The sequence below is a fragment of the Salmo trutta genome, chromosome 13 (genome assembly GCF_901001165.1).
Source record: "Salmo trutta chromosome 13, fSalTru1.1, whole genome shotgun sequence".
In the NCBI taxonomy this organism is placed as follows: domain Eukaryota; kingdom Metazoa; phylum Chordata; class Actinopteri; order Salmoniformes; family Salmonidae; genus Salmo; species Salmo trutta.
In genome coordinates this window covers 73,194,349-73,219,112 of record NC_042969.1, presented here as the reverse complement: position 1 = coordinate 73,219,112, position 24,764 = coordinate 73,194,349, and the positions used below count along the sequence as shown (strand labels likewise).

Genomic DNA, 24,764 nt, shown 5'->3' with positions numbered 1-24,764 from the left:
AGGCTGGGAAGACATGCAGGAGGCCTGGCTCTGGGCGCAGGCACAGGACTCACCAGGCTGGGGAGACATACAGGAGGCCTGGCTCTGGGCGCAGGCACAGGACTCACCAGGCTGGGGAGACATGCAGGAGGCCTGGTTCTGGGCGCAGGCACAGGACTCACCAGGCTGGGGAGACATGCAGGAAGCCTGGCTCTGGGTGCAGGCACAGGCTTCACCAGGCTGGGGAGACATGCAGGAGGCCTGGTTCTGGGCGCAGGCACAGGACTCACCAGGCTGGGGAGACATGCAGGAGGCCTGGCTCTGGGAGCAGGCACAGGCTTCACCAGGCTGGGGAGACATGCAGGAAGCCTGGCTCTGGGCGCAGGCACAGGACTCACCAGGCTGGGGAGACATGCAGGAGGCCTGGTTCTGGGCGCAGGCACAGGATAGACCGGGTCCTGGAGACGCACTGGAGGTCTGGAGCGCACGGCCTGCACAACCCATCCTGGCACGATGCCCACTCTCGCCCGGCAGATGTTAGGAGCTGGGATGTAGCGCACCGGGCGCTCAACTCTTACTGGGGACACCGTGCGCTCTGCCGCATAACACGGTGCCTGAGCAGTACCACGCTGCCTCCTGTAAGCACGGGAAGTTGGCTCAGAATTCCTTCCTGACTCAGGCCAACTTCTCGTGTGCCCCCCCCCAAAAAAAACATTTTGGGGGCTGCCTCTCGTGCCTGCTGCGCTCCCTTGCCTCATACCACCGCCTCTCAGCTTTCGCTGCCTCCAGTTCCTCTTTCGGGCGGCGATATTCCCCAGCTTGTCTCCATGGTTCCTTTCCGTCCAGAATTTCCTCCCAAGTCCACGAATCCTGAACCCTCTGCTCCTTGTTCCCACGCTGCTTGGTCCTCATATGGTGGGTAGATCTGTAACGGTCTTCGTCGTCCTCAGATGAAGGGGAGGAGAAATCAGACCAAAATGCAGCGTGGTAAGTGTTCGTCATTTTTAATGATAAAACTGAACACTAAATCCGACAAGCAAAACAAAAGAACAACCGAACAGTTCCGTCAGGTGCAAAACACTAAACAGAAATTATCTACCCACAAAACCCCAAGGAAAAACAGGCTGCCTAAGTATGACTCCCAATCAGCAACAACGATATACAGCTGTTCCTGATTGAGAGTCATACCCGGCCGAAACAAAGAAATCCCAAACATAGAAACACGGACATAGAATGCCCACCCAAATCACACCCTGACCAAACCTAAATAGAGACATAAAAAGGCTCTCTCAGGTCAGGGCGTGACACAGACCTACTATATTTGAATATGGACAGACCTACTATATTTGAATATGGACAGACCTACTATATTTGAATATGGACAGGTCTACTATATTTGAATATGGACAGACCTACTATATTTGAATATGGACAGACCTACTATATTTGAATATGGACAGGCCTGCTATATTTGAATATGGACAGGCCTACTATATTTGAATATGGACAGGCCTACTATATTTGAATATGGACAGGCCTACTATATTTGAATATGGACAGACCTACTATATTTGAATATGGACAGACCTACTATATTTGAATATGGACAGGCCTACTATATTTGAATATGGACAGGCCTACTATATTTGAATATGGACAGGCCTACTATATTTGAATATGGACAGGCCTACTATATTTGAATATGGACAGGCCTACTATATTTGAATATGGACAGGCCTACTATATTTGAATATGGGCAGGCCTACTATATTTGAATATGGACAGGCCTACTATATTTGAATATGGACAGGCCTACTATATTTGAATATGGACAGACCTACTATATTTGAATATGGACAGACCTACTATATTTGAATATGGACAGGCCTACTATATTTGAATATGGACAGACCTACTAAATATCAGGGATTATCTCTTGTGACTAGAGAGGCCTTTATTGATTCATTTGAATCCTGGGTGGTAGGCTATTGCAGTGTGTGTGTGCGTGTGCGTATGAGAGAGAGAGAGAGAGAGAGAGACAGAGAGAGAGAGAGACAGAGAGAGAGAGACAGAGAGAGAGAGAGAGAGAGAGAGAGTATGCTGGGAGGTGGGTCGAAAAGCAACTCCACCTTTGCTGACCCATATCCCGAATAAGCTGATGAGCCTCTTAAATGTAACACCTTGACACCTCTCTCCTGCTGCCAGAAATAGGGGATAAAAATGACTCCTCAGCGGAATACACCATGCAACTAAATATACAAAAGCACCACACACAAATCATACTCATGAAATTAATGTGTACACATGCTTTCTATCGTGCAGTTTTGTCAAAAACTTGTCCATGGATAAAAATATGTATTGTCATATCTGGACGATATGCTTATGGAATGGCTGTAGCGTGCATTACTTGTCCTGTTAGGATGCGCCATAGGCCTTACCCTGACATCATCTGGTGGATTTTATATTACAAGGCCTGATAAAGAAAAGACAATGTGAACTGGTGATTTAGGTATGATGTGGACAGCATTAAGGTACATGTACTTATCACAGTGTACTTTATCAGTGTTGAGGTAAATTGCAGGTTCAGACACAACACGTTTTAGTAACCTCTTGATTAAATGTTTGTTTATTCTTCCATAGTTGCAGTAGTGGTATGGCGATGGTGAATCGACTACAGCCAGAGTAAATTGAAAATAGTATATTTTGAGGGAACTATCCCTTTACCCATAATCCCAAAATGTGACTTAATGTCCACATGATGACACCAAGTGTACATTAGACTGGAAAAACAATAGACTGGCACATACCAATACCAACCTCCAATCTGTATTGTAGCATTCACTTTCACCAAGTGGCACTGGATATTAATAACAACTCTACTTCAGCCACCAATAGAAGAATGAGCTCAGCATGTATTCCCTATTTCCCAGAATCCCACGTCAACATTGCATACCCATGGTCTCTGCTCAGATATACCTTTTTATTTTCAGGATATACACGCTTTATAATGTGTATTTGGGTAATAAGGCCTAATAGGAATACAAGATGTAGTTTGGTATTTTGATATATCACTTTAAGCTGTTTTCCAAAAAACATTTAACAAATATTTTCCATGAGAGTATTCGATGCTGCAGACAGGGAGGGAGAGATAGAGACCGAGACAGAGAGAGAACGAGGCAGAGAGAGAAAGAGAGAGTACCATATTATACAATTGTAAATCCAGACACTTTGGTCCAAAGTGCATCGCCCACACAACCAGTGCTGCTGCTCTTATCAGCTCAGTACAGATTAATATAGAGGACTAGCGACTTGCCCCTCTTCCCTGGGCTAAACCTGCAGGCTGGGACTGCCTGTCTGGTCTGGTCCAGCGCTGCTCTCTTGACCTGGGACAGATCATTCTGTCATGAGCCTGCACACTCTCCCTCTCCTCTCTGGCAGTGGTGTAAAGTACTTACTTTTTGGGGGTATCTGTACTTTACTATTTATATTTTTGACAACTTTTACTCCAATACATTCCTGAAGAAAATAATGTACTTTTTACTCCATACATTTTCCCTGACACCCAAAAGTACTCAATATCTTTTTGATTGCTTAGCAGGACAGGAAAATGGTCAACTTCACTCACTTATCAAGAGAATATCACTGGTCATCCCTTCTGCCTCTGATCTGTCAGACTCACTAAACACCAATGCTTCGTTTGTAAATTATGTCTGATTGTTGAAGTGTGTCCCTGGCTATCCGTAAATTTAAAAAACAAGAAAATCATGCCGTCTGAGTTGCTTAATATAAGGATTTTGAAATTATGTTTGATACTTAAGTATATTTAAAACCAAATCCTTTTAGACTTTTACTCAAGTAGTATTTTACTGGGTGACTTTCACTTGAGTCAATTTCCTTTAATGTATCTTTACTTTTACTCAAGTATGACAATCGGGTACTTTTTCCACCACTGCTCTCTGGGGATGTAGCACTCAAAATACCTGACAGATTTGTTCCACTTCCCTTGGCTGTAGTGTAGTTGATCCCCCAAGATATTTTTTGGATCGAGGTATATTTTGGTTACTTCGGTTATTTGATGGTCTAATTATATTGTCAGTATTACCATAGGAACCCATTCATTCTGTATATGCCTAAAACACCACCTTACACACACTCCAATGTTAACACATATAACAACAGTATCCCTTTTCTGAAGACGTTGCCTGCATTAGATATTTGAAATGTCACTTTATTATGATGTAATCCAATATATTGAGTTCTTATATTTTGATCACAAAAACAAAACTCAAAAGTGGATTGTACCACAGGATGTAGCCTATAGTTTTTATAGGAGATACAGTTTATTTAGAGTTGATTTAAAACAGAGGAAAATGTTTCCATTGTTTGGTACACTTATCAGTTCACCTCCAATAAGGCAATGTCCCAAAAACCAAAACACATCTAAAACAGAAAAACAGCGCTTTAATAAACCAGCACTTCTAAAGCATAAAAAGAGCTTTGTGAGAATAGCCTCTATGTTTCCTTTGCAGGGCACGTTCCTGATTTGAAACACTTTCACTTGAGTTGGATTGAGTTGGATTGAGTTGGATTGGGGGTATCCATCCATCTGTGCCACTCAGTGAAAGCTGAGGAGGGACAGGGTAGTGGACAAGGTAGAGATCAGGGTTATCAGAGTTTAGCGGTCCATCATCTGGGCAGATACTCCAGTGGAAGGCCTGTGTGGTTTCTGTCCCGGAGAGCCTGGTCCACAGCACGGATCAGCCCATCTATCAGTCCTCTCATGTCGGGTGTGAAGGGGTCGAAGGTGGGCTGCCGGGCCCCGGAGCGTTTAAAGTGTCCATCCTGGTTGCTCTCGGCACACAGCAGTCTGTCCTCGGTCACTGTGGTGTTGAGGAAGGAGGCGATGGATCGTAGCCGGGGCACCAGCGCTGTCTGTAGTTCCTCGAAGTGGACCACTAGGACCCGTTGGCCGAACTGCAGCCAGTCCAGTACGTGGGATGCCCACCAGGAGGCGTAGCTGCTCACAAACTCAGGCCACTCTACGAGAAGTGTGGGGGCACATTATTGTGCAGTACTTTTCAGAAAGAACAACAACTCACACAATGCAGACAGACACACAGACCCTCCCCCCTGCAATAAAAAACAAAACACGGTCCCAGAAGGACTCCTACTGGCTGGTGTACTATACTGTACATGATTAATACAAGCCACAATAAAACCCAGATTCCAGGCTGGCTCTGTACCTTTGGTCTTCCAGTGCTGATCAGAGGCGTATCCCAGATGTCCTGCACACTTCCTGTTGAACTCTGCCATGAGGGAACGGTACGGGCTCCTGATCAGCAGGATGACAGAGTCATACATCTCTATCTCTCTCCTCCCACTTTCATGTGTTTTCACACAAATGGTCCGACCACTCTTCCAGTAATCCTTCTCGCCTTTGAAGCCTACACAACACCAAGACACAGATGCACAAACCATATGGGAAATATTTTGCTTTTATCTTTGGCCATATAAACCAAGCAAGACAGAGGGGTATGGATGATAACTTTTAAAAAATAATCTTGAATTCATTATGGACTGAGGCAAATAGCTGGATCTGCACAACAGATGGCCAAGGACAAAAATGGTTTCCTAAAGTGTGGGTGCCCTCTTTCCTATCCAGTGTAAACATACAGTGGCTGTACAGTATAGGAGCTGACCTCTGTTGTAAAGGGTTCCATCAAAGTAGTAGCTGCCTGTGTAGTATCCTGTGGCCAACTCTATGAGGTGTCTGACCCAGGTGTTGCCTGCTCCTGGGAAGCTGGAGAGCGCTACCAATGAACTGGACTTCTCTGGTAGGAACTTCTTCTCTGTGCATCTGGAGTCTGGGAGAAAGGAACATTTTAAGTTAGGATGGGATTTGTACATAGTCTGCTCAGAAGCATACCGAATTGCAGAAGACAAAGTCCAACACAATTTGAGTGATTGATTTGAATTTCCATGGTGCAAAGTGGAGTTTGGTGTCATGCCAAAGTGGTGCTTAAAATTATTTCACAATGTTGGCAGTCCTGGATTTGAAGGAAGAATGCTTTTGTTGTTGTCTGACCGTGTTACCTTGGACAGGTGTCTGGTAGACCTGGTAGAAGTGCTGGAGGGTTGATGGTAAGGAAGCTTCAGTGGTGTTGCTCTGTGAACAGTGGTCCTCCTCAGCCGGCTCATGGAGAGTGAAGTCAGGAGTAGCGTAACCACAGAAACAGTCCGGACTCCTCAGCATAGCCAGCGGAAACTCCTAGGCCAGGCAAATTCGGTCACACTTTAAACAAACTAAAACATATAATGGGTTTATAGGGCATTCAAAATGTCTTCATAGGCACATAGTAAATGCTTCACAATATATTTATAAGCAACGTCATACTGCAAAATCCTGGCAATGGTAGCCTAGGGGTCCAACCTTGTTCATGCAGGCCTCTATGCAGGACTGGGAGGTGAGGTTGAGCTGGAGCACATGGACCAGAGATGTAGAGGAGCTGTTCTCAGGCTCCCTGAAGCAGCCGCGGTAACGCACGTTCCTGTCTGCAAACACAGGAGAGGCAAGTCTCAAGTGAATGCGATGCTTTAACAACTTGACCCAATCTCCTGCTGTTCCCCAGCTCTCAAGATTGGACCAGGTCCCTGATATTCACATCTCCTGCTGTTCACTAACATGCTCTCAAGATTGGACCAGGTCCCTGATACTCACATCTCCTGCTGTTCCCCAGCTCTCAAGATTGGACCAGGTCCCTGATACTCACATCTCCTGCTGTTCCCCAGCTCTCAAGATTGGACCAGGTCCATCATACTCACATCTCCTGCTGTTCCCCAGCTCTCAAGATTGGACCAGGTCCCTGATACTCACATCTCCTGCTGTGCCCCAGCTCTCAAGATTGGACCAGGTCCCTGATACTCACATCTCCTGCTGTTCCCCAGCTCTGAAGATTGGACCAGGTCCATCATACTCACATCTCCTGCTGTGCCCCAGCTCTTAAGATTGGACCAGGTCCCTGATACTCACATCTCCTGCTGTTCCCCAGCTCTCAAGATTGGACCAGGTCCCTGATACTCACATCTCCTGCTGTTTCCCAGCTCTCAAGATTGGACCAGGTCCCTCATACTCACATCTCCTCTGGCCTGGAAGCACATCCTCCACTGTGAACACTGACAGGCGCCCAACACCTCCACACAGCGAGCCTTTCTCCCCTTTACAGTCCAAGTTACATTCCTTGTCTCTCACACGCAGGCTGGTGATGTGGTTGCCACAGTAACACTCCGACCCATACTCCAAACCAGCAAACTGGTAGCCACTGTAATAAATTACATTCAGATAGATATGAACCTCTGGTAACAGTTTACATCAATTCAAAGTATTCACAACACATCCGTAATCTCTAAACAATCTGGTTATTCATAAGAAACATATTTAATATATTGATTGCCTAAAGAGTCTTCTTTTTCAAGAGTAATGTTTTTTCTATAACTATGCTGAACCAGGCGTATAACATGAGAACATACAGTATGTTAATAATGAATTCAACAGCAATGCAAATGCAGCACGCTCCTCTACCCTAGGGGTTAATTAGGGGAGTACCATATGTCTCGCTCCCTTTGCTCTGCTGCACAATTAATACTGACAGAGACTGAAGCAGTCTGCCTGCCTGTCGCTCCCTAGTCCCTCACTGCAGATCACTCCATCTCTCCAACCCCCCCAACATCTACCCTGAGACTTCAAAACTCCTCACTGCTCCTCTGCTCACACGTCCTTCATTCGGAAGCTTCAAATTCTCAGCCTGGGACAAGCCAGCTAGAGCTCTGCTCCTGCAACTGTAGGTCTGTGCTTACACTCTTTCCCCCAAACCCTCTTCCATTACTAGTTAATACAAGTCAAGTATCGTGGAGCTCCTCGGGGTGAGCATATGCATATGCTATGCTAATTCTATAGTCTGCCTACCTTTGAGTGCATTCCAGATACACAGATTCTGTGCAGTTTAATCTGCAGAGATTATAGGATGGGAATGGGGGTTATATAATGTTGATGATATGCTCCTCCTGAGATGTGAAATATTTCCTATGTTATGAAAGATCTGATAATAGTGTGTTGAAGCAGGATGGAGATATATTTACCTCGCTAAGCAGGTATCCTGGCACATGGTGCTGGTCATTTTGCGGAAATCAGTAAACACAGACCCCCTTAAAGCCCGCTCCTTGGAATTATCCAGAAAGCAGCCTATGTAAGAACCTTGACATGAGACCAAACAAACAAACATACATAAATCAGCAAAGCATTAGTTACAGGTTAAGTAGTCTGTCATTGTGTTACTTCATTTTGTCAACCACTTTCTCAGGTAGCATCTCCAAAACTTGAGGAGTTGCCACATAGTTAATTTATAGAATACAATACCCCTTCAGAATCTCCACTCTAAATAGCAGAGAATAATTTTCCTCATTTCTGGGATAGGTCGGCAGGTACCTTTGTGAGGCACATTCCTCCTGGGGGTGCTCCTCTCCACCTGTGACATATCCTTCTCCGTCATCAGGCTGTGGAACCAGCGCCGCCGCAGCTGTCGGATCTCCAGATTCCTTGACATGAGCCAGCGTGCTCCAGTCCTGTTGTCCAACAGGCTCCCAGGCTGGTACCCCTGCCCCCTGGCCATGATCCGTGAGCTCCTGCCCCCGTAGCCTCCTACCCTTACGGGTGGCATCCCCAGCTCCAGGGCCCGGGGTGGTGAGGGTATGGAGGGCAGGGAGGGCAGTGGAGGGCTGGTGGCCCCTCGCTGGGTCACCACCAGGCTGGCCCGTTGGAGCAGCAGGACGCTCCCGGCCATGATGTAGGCCACACCCAGGAAGAGCAGGAACAGCTGGGCCCTCCGGAGGAAACGCTGCAGTCTGTAGAGGGGCTTGGCCATCGATCCCCTCTTTATCTCAGCCTGCTGCTGGCTCCAAACATATACAGAGCTCTGGTGTAAAGCATTCTATCCCAGTAACATACCCCCTTGTCTACTCATCTCAGCAAAACGATTCTTGTGATCTACGTGATCTACAATACTTCTCAGAATGAGGGGAACAGGAATCAGGAGATGGTAGACCCTACTTGTCAAATGTCCTTAGATGTACCTCGACCTTGAGCCGCTTGAGCAAGAGGTTCCACTCCATAACTTGTTGATGTACGTATCTCGACAGTAATGTGTAGACAGAACCTCTCGAGTCAGGATGATTCAGCCCACCTCCTACCAGAGACAATGGAAGGCAGTCTGAATGAGGTCAAGGCTCAGCTTTCTTGTCTTATCCCCAGAGATGAAACTACAGATAGGGGACACAGGAGAAATATTGTATTATTGAGGCAGAGTGATTATGGTTGTATACATCTCTATTATAAAGGAGAGGAGGTGAGCCTAAGTCAGTCACCATTTCCTCCTCTACAAGATGGCAAACTATAAGTTCTATGTCTACAATATGTAGTTGGCATGCATGACACAAAACCAATTGCCTGAATGGTCTCAAAACTAGATCCTGCTCTTGTCAGAGTAACCTCTGACCTTCATCTCAGACTCAGCTTTGGAACAAGGCCCAGTTCTAGACAGGCTTGAGATGTGACTGCGTTCTTTCTTGCCAACACCAAGCGAGACCAGAGTGGAATGAAAATAAGCTTAGAGAAAGAGTTTATAGAATAACTATCAGATGCAAGTTTTCCTTCACAAAAAAGACAGCTTCAGTATCGTTAACTAGTGATTAAATTACAGTTTTTAACCACAATGAGAGATTCATTGTGTCATCATCTAATTCGCCAGTTTCTGACAGGAACCAATAGTGTGAGGTCACACATCTTCCTCAGTCAGCCTTTTAACCCCCTCCCTTTCAGCAATAACAGACTTGTTTTTGCAGAAAGCAGATTGCACTTGTCAATCTCAACTGGGCAGTACAAGACAGAGGTAATGCCAGTTTTTCTCATCACCCACTGAGTTGTGGGTAGCCTCTTCCCTTTTAAAGATATATCAAAAATAGGACCCCTATAGTTATGAAGCTGAGCTTTTCACTAATGAATGTAGATCATTGCTCAAACAACACACAGTTTAACCAGGACTGTGTGTATGGCATTAACAATTTTGGGTTATGCTAGTACAGATATCAGTTGATTAAAGGCATTAATCACATGCAAAATAGGCTACTTTTAAATGGAGAATAAACATTAGACCAGATTCAAGAATTATGGGAAGGCTGGCAAGAAAGCACTGCCGTGACTAAGAGATCCTGTACAAACAGATACATTTATCTGTCCAAAAACTTGCCAAATCTATTAAGTTTCAGGACAAGACAAATCTCTTGCAGAGTCAGATAAATCTCTTGAATATTCATCCAAATTCATATCCTGATATGCCAGGCAGAGCTCCCTGTGAGTTTTGCCTCAGAACAACTACCTTGCCCCAGGCAAGCACCAAGGTACTTCTTTAGTTGTTGTCCTTTGTTTTTCTTTTCATGTTGCTCCTTACTTCCTGGAACCCAAGGACTGTCTTCAGGCTTAACATAGTTAAGCTCTAGAGTAAGCTCCCTTTCATATGCTTTAGCCTACCTTCACATCTTAGACTATCTTGTACATTTTGCCAGTTTTAATCATTTGTTTTTCCAATAAAAAAACCTTACTGTGGCATTTCTGCAACAACAAAAAAAATGTGACCGAATTTGTATTTTATTTTTGTTTTTTATAAGGCAGGAGTATGAGTCCAAGACTAGGAGTAATTTATATGTATACATTTCTGTAAATTCTGACCCAGATTTTAGGGTGTGAGCTGAGAGTATGCTAAGCCAAGGACAGCCTCTCCATGCGTGACCTGTGTGGAATACACTCAGCCACTCCTAAGAGTGGTCCAGGGCTGGCACTTACCAATCCTTTAAGAGCCAGCCAGCAAGGGATATATATATATGGAGCGCTGCATTAATATTTTGTTAGGGAATGGACCTGTCTTGGGTTATTTACACTTTGTGTTGCATTTCCATTGGCCAAGCCATAAACAAGCCACAGTCACTAAAAACTGCTCAATAAATGGCTGCTAAAATGATCACAAAAGCCAGTTCCTGGACAGTATTTTATTGACTACTGAAATAAAATGGATGCATGTGTAAAGATTGAGGAGCTGCACCAAGCTCTGCTGCTGCAAAACTGTATTTATTGAAGAACATCTGGTTATGCCTACAGTGTGTTTAGCCAGTGATTTGCAGAAAGTTTTTAACTGTAGTTACAGAATGTTTTGTTGTAATATTTTTCTTCATCTCTCTGTAGCTGAAAATGTATGGTATGGGGCCTCCTGAGTGGCGCAGTGGTCTAAGGCACTGCATTGCATGTTTGAGGCGTCACTACAAACCCGGGTTCAATCCCAGGCTGTGTCACAACCGCCATAGGGCGGCGCATAATTGACACAGCGCTGTCCGTGTTAGGGGAGGGTTTGGCTGGGGGGGTGCCTGCAGGCTGACTTCAGTTGAACGTTGTTTCATCTGACACAGTGGTGTGGCTGGCTTCCGGGTTAAGCAGGCAGGTGTTAAAGAGCGTGGTTTGGCGTGTCGTGTTTCGGAGGACACGTGACTCGACTTTTGCCTCCCCTGAGCCCATTGGGGAGTTGCAGTGATGAGACAAGATTGTAAATGGATATCATGAAATTGGGGAGAAAAAGGGTTGTAAATCAAATGTGACTGGTGGCATACTGGCATCATTTCTGACACTTTCATTTCCACCTCCATTTTCCTAACCCAGACAACAAGCCTCCAACCACTCCCCCTTCTTCTACCGCTGCTGGACCCAAATGCCAGAGCCCAGGAGGCTGACAGTGGCTTGTGATCTAACAGGCCACTGAATACCCCATTCAATACTAGATTGGAGGGAAAGGAGTGTGTGTGTGTGTGTGTGTGTGTGTGTGTGTGTGTGTGTGTGTGTGTGTGTGTGTGTGTGTGTGTGTGTGTGTGTGTGTGTGTGTGTGTGTAAGAGAGAGATGGGGGTCTTTATCTTGGGCGCTCTGACTGAAAGGATGTGTGGGAAGAAAACAGAGTGAGAAATTCACCACTGAGGCCTGTGTAATGCACCTGCTTTGTCTGGGCATCAATGTAGCACCAATAAGGACACCTACTTGACAGGTGCTTCTACATCTGCATTGCTTGCTGTTTGGGGTTTTAGGCTGGGTTTCTGTACAGCACTTTGTGACATCAGCTGATGTAAAAATGGCTTTATAAATACATTTGATTGATTGATACTTCGATGTTGTATCATATTTAAGATGGTTTTGAATTAGGACTATATATGCTCTATAACGCCTTTATACGTTGGGAAAAAGTGGGATCCTTTATATGAGGAAAGATTTGCCAATAAATCATAGGTTAGATTTCAACTGATCAAAAATAACCTAGTATCTTCTCCAAGTATTCCACTTGTTTGCATCATGTAGTTTTTCGCATGGCCTCAATGCATCATTTATGCATCACTTCAATTTACTATAACCTACAACTACCCTTTTTAATCACCAAAGTCACATTTGAGGTTGTTTTCAACTGCTGTTCAGTGGCCTATACAAGTCCACGGGATAGTCCATGCACAAATGACAAATGAACAGCTTAGAAAATCAACAATCAACATACGAACAATTTCTAAATATATACGGCTCCACAACTACAAACATACTGCATGTCTTACCATAACGACAGTTTCTTGATAGTAGTCTAGGCTAAAACAAACCAACGAAAAACAAATCGTTAACAAAAGCTCCGTATGTTAATGAAATGATGCACCTCCTTCATAAATGGCAATCCCGAGTGTTCAGTCCTTGAGTGTTTGAGTCGAATTGGCGCTCATCATTTCATGTGGCGATGTGGCTGTCTCGTCTTCGTAGGCCTCATGTCATCCTTTTTATTTTCTTATGTAATGCCTTCTAAAGCGAAGGCATTAGAAAAGCAATAATCCCAATATTTGTTATCCTCGCCATGTCGCCTCTGTCACACACACAGCAGAGCAGAATCACGTTTGTCTCTCTCCGTGCAGAGACCCAGCTGTTTAACCGGATAGAGACGGGAATACAGCGCGCATGCTCTTCAAGGATGCTCCAAACAGCTCACGGGGGTTTCGATGTGCACTGTGCACGTTTTACACATTTTCTACCTAACATAAACCTTCATTCGATTACATTCGATTGTATTTAAATTATTTGTAAGAATCATATACAATATATAAGTCTTTACATTTACTTTCTATCATCACATTCATTGCGATATATCAATTAGGCTCCATCATGGAACATTCTTGTAATGAATTTGTTTAAATACTGTCATTCTAGACAGGTGCCCCTGGTCTTACAGGCATTAGTGTCTGTGAGATAGAGGTTGGCTATTGGTCTTGTTTTATGTAGATGGCAGGGGAATATCTGTAGCTTGAATTTGAAATATCAGACTCCAACAGCTGCATCGGTGTCATGACCTGGATGGATCAATGGGATCAGTATTGGCCTGAAATTACAAACAGAGTGGAAGGGAGGATAGAAAGGGGTGCAGCTGTGGAGGAATAGACCAGATGCTACATTGTCAGTTTGTAGTGTCAGTCAATTAAACTGTGTCCAGCCCAATTCTGATATTTTTTTCACTAATTGGTCTTTTGACCAATCAGATCAGGTCTGAAAAAAAGAGCTGATGTGAAAAGATCGGATGTGATTGGTCAAAATACCAAAGAGTGAGAAAAACATAAGAATTGGGCTGCAGATGTAAATGCAGCCTTACTGACCTGTTATAAGGCTGGTTAGAACATAGGAACAGAAAAAATATAGTTATTTTTCTCTCTACACACACAGTCTTGCGCAGTTAACCTTGTGGGGACATACAATTCAGTCCCATTCAAAATGATATTTTCCATAACATCTAACCCTAACCTTAACCCTAATTCTAACCCAAACACTAATTCTAACCTTAACCCTAATTCTAACCCAAACACTAATTCTAACCTTAACCCTAATTCTAACCCAAACACTAATTCTAACCTTAACCCTAATTCTAACCCAAACACTAATTCTAACCTTAGCCCTAAACCCCTTAGAAATAGCATTTGACCTTGTGGGGACCAACAAAATGTCCCAGGTTAGTCAAATCTTTGTTGGTTTACTATTCTTGTGGGGACTTCCCACACACACACACACACACACACCAGATGATTGTTTAACTGAATTCTCCTGTGGGCTGCTAATCAATAGGCTTGGTTTTACTGTTGATGGAGAATATAGTGGTTGGAGAAGGAACAGGTCTTTTAGTGCAATTAGTAATGGATAGTCACAGCACAAAGTTAGCGGAAGGCAGCGCAGGCCGTCATTGTCGGTCTCCCCTGCTAGATTGAAATAGTCCATCCCTGTGTGGTTGCGTCGTAATGAACACACTGATTGCTGTTCCTAATGAGAAACAGACACATGGAAATGGTTTCTGTATAGAACAGAAGGTAAAACATCTCCTCCGTCACAGTTCTTCACTGCAGTGCAGACTCCCACACACACTCCCATGGGTATATGAGCTTCATGCTATCTTGAGCCTTTGGAGAAGCTCTCATGTTTACACTTACATTTCACTCCTGTACAGTCAGTCTCCTATCAACACGAAAGCTAATTTATTACCCAGAGTGCCAATGTGCACAACACCATGCAAACTACAAATAATGTAATTACAGCTGACGCTGCCTGGCGTCAACCACAGACTTGACAGAGGTGTACAACCTACTTAATACCAATTAAACAGATGCTAATGGATGCCACTGCTTTGCCCTTGATGCAGATGACAAACCCTGTAACCGTCTCAGGGACAGAGAACTAGCATCGATCCTGACGTACCCCAGGCAGGGATGAGCTCTCCAGAACTCCAAGGTTCTAATTAAATCAAGTGGCAGAGATCTGTTCCCAATTTTTCAAAAGTTATCTGGATTTCGCCTGTCGGATAGTATTAAATGCATAGAAATAGAATGAATAGAGTGGGGTTCCCCATTCAAGTCAGTGATTCGTCCGTTCTATTCATTCTATTTCTATGCATTCGATCCTATCCGATAGGTGAAATCCAGATAGATACATTTAAAAAAAAAACTGGGCCCGGGGGATAAAGATGACTAATGTTAGGAGTCCCCTGTAAAGTAGGCTACACCTCACCCTGGGTCAGGATTAACACCTCCTATACATTACAGGTTACCATCCATGCATGAAGGCTGCATATATAACACGGACATAAGATACAAAGGCTTATAGCATGAAATCCCTGTGTCCTTTCCTTGCCTTTATATTACCCTCTATACGCAAGTGGAGGACAATGCGTCTGACTCTAGTCTGTACACGGAATGCCTGCCAGTGACTGATATGTTCATCAGCTTGCCGTGCAGTAATGTCCAAGATAATGTGTTTGTCATCCGGTCCGAGTGTACAAATCAGCTTATCCTCAGGGACTAAACTGAATGCAGCAAGGCATATTAGTAATGAATGAATCCAGGGCTGACTCAGTTCAACATTGACCTCCTTTACTCTGTGAAATGTCAGGAGTTGGTCTGCTTCCCCCCCCCATCCTCCTCCCTCCTCCATGTTTGTTAGCATGCATACGCTATTTCTCCCTGCCCTTTCCCCTTTCTTTGTTTTCATGCAGTCAAAGTACATTCACATGTCAGGAACGAGAGGGCAGGAGGGTTTTTTGCCCTCTTTCATTTCCTGCAGGGATGGACTGAAACAGCCCCGCTTGAGTTGGCCTTTCATCATACAATGAACCGAGAGCGATCTCTCTGTCTGTCTGTCTGTTGGTGCCGAGGGCGAAGGGGGAACTGAACTTTAAAGTCTGCTTTCCACACTCACTTGACCACAGAGCAGTCACTTGGATGGAGCTGAGGGATTGGATGCTTGAAAAATGCAGCCTCAGTCCATGCTCTACTTTTGCCATTTAGACTCCTCTCATTCTCAGACTCCGTTTCAGCACTGCCTGCCTGGCCTGCACTCTTAATGTACTGTTTTGTCTCAAATGTAAAAGGGATGGATGCGTTGCAATTGATGTTTTTGTTGTTGCTTGATGACTATCATTTGTAAACTCTGGCATGCGGACCAAAGATGCAATTTGTTTTATGGTGCCTTGTTACTTCGTTTTACATGTTTGCTGGTAAACAAATTAGTTGTAATGAGATTAAATGACAGGGCTATAAATTGCTATTACGGGTGCCTCTCAGTAGTGGGGGGAAGATGAATGCTGCTTTTAGTGTAGCTGGCTTAGTCTGATAGATGTGTCCATGTTGTTGTTCCAGCATTAATGAAGTTATTAGTATAGACACTGGTGCTGCTGGCTTATTTCTATTTCTACTGTGACATAATGGATTTAATCCTCTGGATAAAAAACGATAACGAATCTGGTTCTGTGACATTTACAGTATCTTGATGAAGAAATGCTAAGATAATGAGGACATCATTCAGCTCCCTGAAATCCCTCAGAGCTTAGTTCAAATACTCATCCATCTTTCAACCCCCAAATTGCTTTGATTGTAGATGATAAATATGTAGAGTAGGCTGAGTAGGACGTATTTTAGAGACGTATAGTTATAGGTATATTCAGAAGGAGCCCTTTTTTAGACCGGCTGACTCATAGAGAGAGGAAGGAGAGCTGTGGGACTCCGTCAGGATGTGAGCTGTCACCTCCTCCACTGACATGGCCTCAGAGCAGCAGGACAGGACTCAGACCTGGCTGACTGGCTCAGAGCTCAACACTCTCTGACAGCTGACACGCTCACTTCACTTGAGCACTCAAGCAGGGAGACATGACAGAGAGAGAGAGAGAGAGAGAGAGAGAGAGAGAGAGAGAGAGAGAGAAAGATATGCTAGGAGTTCTATCTATTTCACAGTGAGTGTCCTTACTGAGCAAATGTCAAATTGGCTTTTTACCAAATTACCGTATGACAGACCACGTATTCACCCTGCACACCCTAATTGACAAACAAACAAACCAAAACAAAATCAAAGTCTTCTCATGCTTTGTTGATTTCAAAAAAGCTTTTGACTCAATTTGGCATGAGGGCCTGTCATGCCAAATAGTGTCCCGCTGTCAAAAAGTGCCTCCCCCCGAATTACGTAATGAACGAAAGCGTCTGTTGCTACGCTAGTTGCTTGGCTCTATTTCACCTCATAAGCACTCGCTCAGTCTGCACAAATTTATTACCTCAGAATTGCTTTCCAAGAACGGTATTTTTGACGGTGACAAACTGCTGACTACCTGCTGCTTCAGAGAACCGAAAAAACTGGAAAGAGAACACTCTTTCTTTACCATATATTTGTATTTACCTCAGCCTGCCTAATCAGCTAGCCAGCTACAGTAGCTGGTTAGCCAGACAGACAGTTTTATTTAGCTAACGTTAGCCAGCTAGCTGCTGTAACTGTTATTGTAGCTTTCTGTTTGTATGTAGCTTGCACTTCAATGGCCTCCCTCGAGGAGATTTTCTTTTATCTTTTCAACCAGGAGAAGTACTATGAAGGCACCGCTGATCTCGACAAGAGGTGCAACATTCAGAGAAATTAACAATTCAGGGTCATGTTAAGCAGTTAACTTCTATTAGATAACTGGGCAGATTTAGCTATGTACAAACATTTTTCAACAAACATTTTCTATCAAGCTAGTTGGTCATCTACATGTTGCTAGCTATACATATAGTTCAGAGGAGGCTGCTGAGGGGAGGATGGCTCATAATAATGTCTGGAATGGAGTAAATGGAATGGTATCAAACACGTGGTTTCCATGTGTTTGATACCATTCCATTGACTCCATTCCAGACATTATTATGAGCCGTCCTCCCCTCAGCAGCCTCCACTGATATAGTTATATGTCTGTCATATTGAGGTATCCAGCTATACATTAAACCTGATCAATCAAATGGATAGGCATAAGCAATTATGGTAATTCCAAATGCCCTTAACTAGGTTTCTTCGCTAGACAGACACTCACACAGAGAGAGAAGGGGGGAGATAGTGAGAAAGAAAGGTTGAAAGTGAGAGAGGGAGAGAGAGGTGGGAAGAGAGTGGAGGACAGACAGAGAGAGAGATGGAGAGAGAAACAGAGAGAAAGAAACAGAGAGAAAGAGAAAGACAGCAGTGCAAATGTACTTAGACTAGAGTATTTCAACAACTCTTCTCTTCCAACTTGTTAGACAATCATATCTACCTACGGGGGAAGGATGGCCAGCCACACAGGAGGGTGATTTTTACTAAGGAAGAGAAGGAGCCGTGCTGACCGAGATGCATGCTGGCCATTTCGGAGTGAAGCACATGATTGCAAAAATCAACCTACTCTTCTTCTGACGGGGAATTGTCAAGGAGGTGGACAGCTGGGCAAGTGAAATAACCTTTTGTTTATCAATCACATTATTATATTTGAAAATATTAGGATTTCAATGAATGTCTTATCAGAAAGCACACAATGTTTCAATTTGTCACTTTTTGCTTATTAAAGGTCAGTACCCTGTCTAGCCTGCCAGAAGTTTGAGAGGCTGAAGACTGTGGCGCCGGAGTTGAAGCCCATCAAAGTTTTTTCACCATGGTACTTGATCGGTAAGTGTCCCAATTCAAATTTTGCCCTGATAAGTTGTTTTGTAATGGTTGCTTTATTTGACCACAGCAGAGTTCAATATTATAGAATGTGTGTGTGTGTGTGTGTGTGTGTGTGTGTGTGTGTGTGTGTGTGTGTGTATGAAAATCAGTAATCTTCTCTCTAACACTTTAAATGTTAGGGGTGGACCTCATCGGAACCTTCATGAAATCCAGGAATGGCAACGGTGGGTGGGTGGGTGGAGGCAATACCCATTAAGGTGAGTCAAAGGAAGAGTATGTGCTTAACTCTAAATTCCATTCTGTAACCCATTAAAAAGGGTGCTTGCAACCAAAAATTGTTTTTTGTTTTGTATGATACCCATCAAGGACGAGACTAGCGAGGCCACCTCCAAGGCAATGATGGACATCTTCAACACCCACGGTTCTCCTCATCTTGAGTGATCGAGGTCATGAACGCTGGTACGGATGTTACACGTTATATTCTGTCACCAATGGTTTGTTTTATTTATTTTTACAATTTGTTTTTGTTTTTCCATGGTACATAATCAGACATATTTCAATATCTTACATTGTCAATAGATATCACTTTCCTAGCCCCCTCCTCCAGGTTTGGTGAATGGACCAACCAGACCCTCAAGACTGCCATGGGCAAGTCCCTTGATTGGTACCAGGAAGGGTGGAAGAAAAAGGTTATTCTCTTAGCACACAATAACAGCATCTAGGCCTCCACCGAGTACAGACGGGAGCCGCAGCTGTTGACTGAGGTAAACAATGCAATTGTATATACAATTATTGCATATACTGTAGTCTTTCAAATGTGTGATTGACTTAGTGTTGTTGTTGGTCTATTGCTATTTTTGTATAACGTACTTTCAGATCCCTGAAACCCCACCTGATGTGGTGGAAGTTGTGGAACCAGATCAGAACGTCTTCGAGGACCACCTTCAGGCACAGATGTGGAGGTTTTTGACCAGGTAAAAAAATTTTGGTTGAAATTTGAGAAAGCAAGAAATGGTAGTCCTCTTCAATTTACCTCTCCAAATGACTTTAGCACCATCGACTGTCTAAGCCTCCCAGGAGATATCCCATCCATCAGAACCAGTTCGGATCAGTCTGATTATCTGTGCTCTGAGTCGGAGGGGGACCAGCTTGAGGTAGGCTATACCTTCCAAAAGTGTTGAAAAGTACATATCTTCCATTTATAACACTGCACTATTCCATGAAATGTTCTCACAGTAAAGTGTATCGTGTGTTTAATTGTTTACATCAGTCTACAACCCTGTTCCCTTTAACTCTGCTCCTGTTCTCCAGGACCTAGGGGTTCTGCCCAACACCCAGACGTGGATCCATCCATTACCAACCACCCTCCAACATTTCATTACATCATCTACAGCTACTGTTATTGTCATGTTGTTATTATCTGCTAAAAAAAGTTTTCTTGCTTTATCATACTGGGCACATAATATGTGAGATACACAGATGAACTAAAAACACTAGCACTGCAAACACTCAGAACAAAGAGAGCAGCAGTGCCTGAACTTTACAGTCTCCCTCTTCATGTCCCCCTTCCGAGACTGACAACTTGTTGAGTTCAAGTGACAGGCAGAACCTCTCACCAACACAGCAACCAACTCCTCAAAATTCCACAAACCAGAATCCAGTATCTGTGAAAATACTGACACAACTGTACCAAAAAATAACAAAGTTTATGTATTCAAATCTTAAATATTGCCAGGTTGGTTTTCACAGCTGTTTCACAAGGTGTTAATTATTGTAAGTTATAAAGTATCCTTTGATGGTATTTCAGTCCTCTCATTCCAGTTCTCTGCTGCCAATGACTGGAATGAACTGCAAAACTCTCTGAAGCTAGAGACCTCCCTCACTAGCTTTAAGCACCAGCTGTCAGAGCAGCTCACGGATCACTGCACCTGTACATTGCTCATCTGTAAATAGCCCATCCAATCTACCTCATCCCCATACTGTATTTGTTTATCTTGCTCCTTTGCACCCCAGTATCTCTACTTGCACATTCATCTTCTGCACATCCTACCATCCCAGTGTTTTAATTGCTATATTGTAATGACTTTGCCACCATGGCCTATTTATTGCCTTACCTCTCTTATCCTACCTCATTTGCACATGCTGTATATAGATTGTTCTACTGTATTATTGACTATATGTTTTGTTTATTCCATGTGTAACTGTGTTGTATGTGTCGAACGGCTTTGCTTTATCTTGGCCAGGTCGCAGTTGCAAATGAGAACTTGTTCTCAACTAGCCTACCTGGTTAAATAAAGGTGCAATAAATCAAAAAAATAAATAAAATGGTTCCACATTATTCATTGTTGTATCCTAGAACCTACAATAGATAGAAAAAAATGCATCATAAATGAGGACTAATTAAATGATATTATTTCAGTGTAGAGAAGGGAAGGGCAGGTTAAAATAAAAACATGACAGCCAGACAAGGCAGTGTATGAATCAAACAGATTTGCATATGAATGGAGTCGAAATGAGCTGAGTGGCGCAGCAGTCTAAGGCACTGCATCTCAGTGCTAGAGGTGTCACTACAGACACCCTGGTTCGAATTCAGGTTGTATCACAACCGGCCGTGATTGGGAGTCCCACAGGGCAGCGCACAATTGGCCCAGCGTAAATAAGAATTTGTTCTTAATTGACTTGCCTAGTTAAATAAAAAGTAACTTTAATGTGTCAAGCAGATTACACATTTTCTTTTCCATTTCTGAAATGTAGCATTGTTTAAGTCATGGATTTCATGTTGTAATGTTAACAAGGTACCCAAAAGTAGTTCAAAGTAATGTTTTCATTTTGTTAGCTAAACAAAACTTGTTTAAACAGAGAAATTGTAGTGGAAATCAGCCTTGTTTGCCTAGCGATAATAAAAAGTACGTAATTTAGTCTGTAATGATCTCCAAAATTCAAATCATTAGGTCATTACACAGTTGATATAGCAACGGACGCTAATAGTTTATCGAATCCCATTGTGACGCAGAGGGGGACACTTATTGGCATGACAGGCCTGCTATACAAATTGATGGATAGTGGTGTTGGGGGAAAAACATACGACATTATAAAATGTATACAAACATGTAGTGTGTGGTTAAAATTGGCAAAAAAACACACACATTTCTTTCCACAGGGCCGGGGGGTGAAACAGGGATGCAGCTTAAGCCCCCCCCTCTTCAACATATATATCATCGAATTGGCGAGGGCACTAGAACAGTCTGCAGCACCCGGCCTCACCCTACTAGAATCTGAAGTCAAATGCCTACTGTTTGCTGATGAGCTGGTGCTTCTGTCACCAAACAAGGAGGGCCTACAGCAGCACCTAGATCTTCTGCACAGGTTCTGTCAGACCTGGGCCCTGACAGTAAATCTCAGTAAGACAAAAATAATAGTGTTCCAAAAAAGGTCCAGTTGCCAGGACCACGAATACAAATTCCATCTAGACACCGTTGCCCTAGAGCACACAAAAAACGATACATACCTTGGCCTAAACATCAGCGCCACAGGTAACTTCCACAAAGCTGTGAACGAGCTGAGAGACAAGGCAACAAGGGCCTTCTATGCCATCAAAAGGAACATCAAATTTGACATACCAATTAGGATATGGCTAAAAATACTTGAATCGGTTATAGAACCCATTGGCCTTTATGGTTGTGAGGTCTGGGGTCCGCTCACCTACCAAGAATTCACAAAATGGGAAAAACACCAAATTGAGACTCTGCATGCAGAATTCTGCTAAAATATCCTCTGTGTACAACGTAAAACGCCAAATAATGCATGCAGAGCAGAATTAGGCCGATATCCGCAAATGATCAAAATCCAGAAAAGAGCCGTTAAATTCTACAACCACCTAAAAGGAAGCGATTCCCAAACCTTCCATAACAAAGCCATCACCTACAGAGAAATAAACCTGGAGAGGAGCCCACTAAGCAAGCTGGTCCTGGGGATCTGTTCACAAACACAAACAGACCCCACAGAGCCCCAGGACAGCAACACAACTAGACCTAACCAAATCATGAGAAAACAAAAGCATAATTACTTGACACATTGGAAAGAATTTACCAAAAAACTGAGCAAACTAGAATTCTATTTGGCCCTAAACAGAGAGTACACAGTGGCAGAATACCTGACCATCGTGACTGACTCAAAATTAAGGAAATCTTTGACTATGTACAGACTCAGTGAGCATAGCCTTGGTATTGAGAAAGGCCACCGAAGGCAGACCTGGCTCTCAAAGGCTATGTGCACACTGCCTACAAAACGAGGTGGAAACCTAATTTCTTGCCAAATGTATGACCATATCAGAGACACATATTACCCTCATATTACACAGACCCACAAAGAATTTGAAAACGAATCCAATTTTGATAAACTCCCATATCTACTGCGTGAAATACCGCAGTGTGCAATCACAGCAGACAGTAAAGAACAAACACCATTGTAAATACAACCTATATTTATGTTGATTTATTTTCCCTTTTGTACTTTCATTATTTGCACATCATTACAACGCTGTATACAGACATCATGACATTTGAAATGACATAATATCATATGTTTACCATGCCAATAAAGCCCTTAAATTGAATTGAGAGAGAGAGAGAGAGACAGAGAGAGAGAGAGAGAGAGAGAGAGAGAGAGAGAGAGAGAGAGAGACAGAGAGAGAGAGAGAGAGAGAGAGAGAGAGAGAGAGAGAGACAGAGAGAGAGAGGGGAGGCTGTGGGGGGACACCCTGAGAGAACATAATGGAAAAGGTCCAGGAGTCATCACGAGACCAGGGTTGCTTTCTTCCCTGTCATGGAAAGTAGCTGCTACCTAAGGGAAAAGAGAGAAGAACAACAGCAACCTCTGGTGATACCACTGCATGGCTTGTGTTGGTTTGATGTCAGATATGATCATGTGTATATCTCTTGTGGATTGTTATGAGAAAAAGAAATGACCATCTTGCCCTAGCTGTTTCCAACATTACTGTAACGACACAGGGTTTCATCCCATCCTGAAAGCTCTACTTTGGTTTTCTTTGCTGAGTTGGACACTGCCGGGGTACAGTGGGGGAAAAAAGTATTTGATCCCCTGCTGATTTTGTACGTTTGCCCACTGACAAAGAATTGATCAGTCTATAATTTTAATGGTAAATTCATTTGAACAGTGAGAGACAGAATAACAACAAAAAAATCCAGAAAAACGCATGTCAAAAATGTTATAAATTGATTTGCATTTTAATGAGGGAAATAATGTAATTGTAATTGTTCTGTAATTGTTCTGCTTGTTAGATCCACTCCTGAAAAAGCCTGGGGCCTCATTGATCAATATTGTGTAGAAACTACTCTAAAATACTACTTAAGAACGGAATTTAGAAGGTTCTTACGCCTAGAAAAATGTTGATTTATCAAACAATCCTACGAGTGTCATAGGCACCGTAGTAGGAGATAACCGTTGATAAATACCAATTGTTCTCAGCCTTAGTGCTTGTGCACGACCTTGGCTATTTGCAATTGGAACACCCTAATTAACCATATTATGGTCAAAATCAACACTTTAAAGCCTGTGAGAATATACAACACCGTATCATGAAATAGCCTACAACTGCGCAAAACCCCCCAAAAAATGTAGAAAAAGAATTGTTCCAAACCTGAAATTGAGGTGCTAGTGTCAGAGATTGACTACAACCAAAAGGTCCAATAAGCCATCCATCCTCAACAGCTCCCTCCTGTAGGAGTATTTATTTCTATTTTTTAACTAGTTAAGAACAAATTCTTATTTACAATGACGGCCAAACCCTAACAACGCTGGGCCATTTGTGCGCCACACTATGGGACTCCCAATCATGGCTGGTTGTGATAAAGCCTGGAATCGAACCAGGGTCTGTAGTGACACCTCTAATACTGAGATGCAGTGCCTTAGACAGCTGCGCCTCTCGGGAGTAATGTAACTTTTGGATTGCCCAAATTTAGTAACGTAATCTGATTACATTCCGTTACTTCTGCGATTACTTTCCACTTAAGAAGCATTAGAATAAGACAAAAATGTATGTTACCTATTGAAAAACATCTATTGCAGGATAAATCAATGTTAAAGTTTACATAGCTGGCCATATATGGATGTATATTTTTTATTTTACTTTACAATTTGGCTAATCTATTAGAGGTCGACCGATTATGATTTTTCAGCGCCGATACCGATTAT

The 24,764-nt window shown here is 43.2% G+C and overlaps 1 protein-coding gene across 2 annotated transcripts; it reads right to left on the bottom strand.

Moving 5' to 3' along the window:
- Window positions 1-4,299: 4,299 nt before the first annotated feature.
- On the bottom strand, window positions 4,300-13,050 carry wscd1a (WSC domain containing 1a). 2 transcript variants are annotated; one of them, XM_029773551.1, is made up of 10 exons: window positions 12,665-13,050; window positions 8,462-9,291; window positions 8,116-8,230; window positions 7,943-7,984; window positions 7,114-7,298; window positions 6,410-6,531; window positions 6,073-6,247; window positions 5,679-5,843; window positions 5,223-5,423; window positions 4,300-5,018 (listed from the first exon to the last, which is right to left on the bottom strand). In XM_029773551.1, exons 2-10 carry the CDS (start codon window positions 8,895-8,897, stop codon window positions 4,666-4,668), a joined length of 1,794 nt encoding a protein of 597 aa, XP_029629411.1. In that variant the 5' UTR covers window positions 8,898-9,291; window positions 12,665-13,050; the 3' UTR covers window positions 4,300-4,665. The 2 variants fall into 2 exon arrangements, with proteins under 2 accessions (XP_029629411.1, XP_029629412.1); XM_029773552.1 differs by lacking the exon at window positions 7,943-7,984.
- Window positions 13,051-24,764: the final 11,714 nt, after the last annotated feature.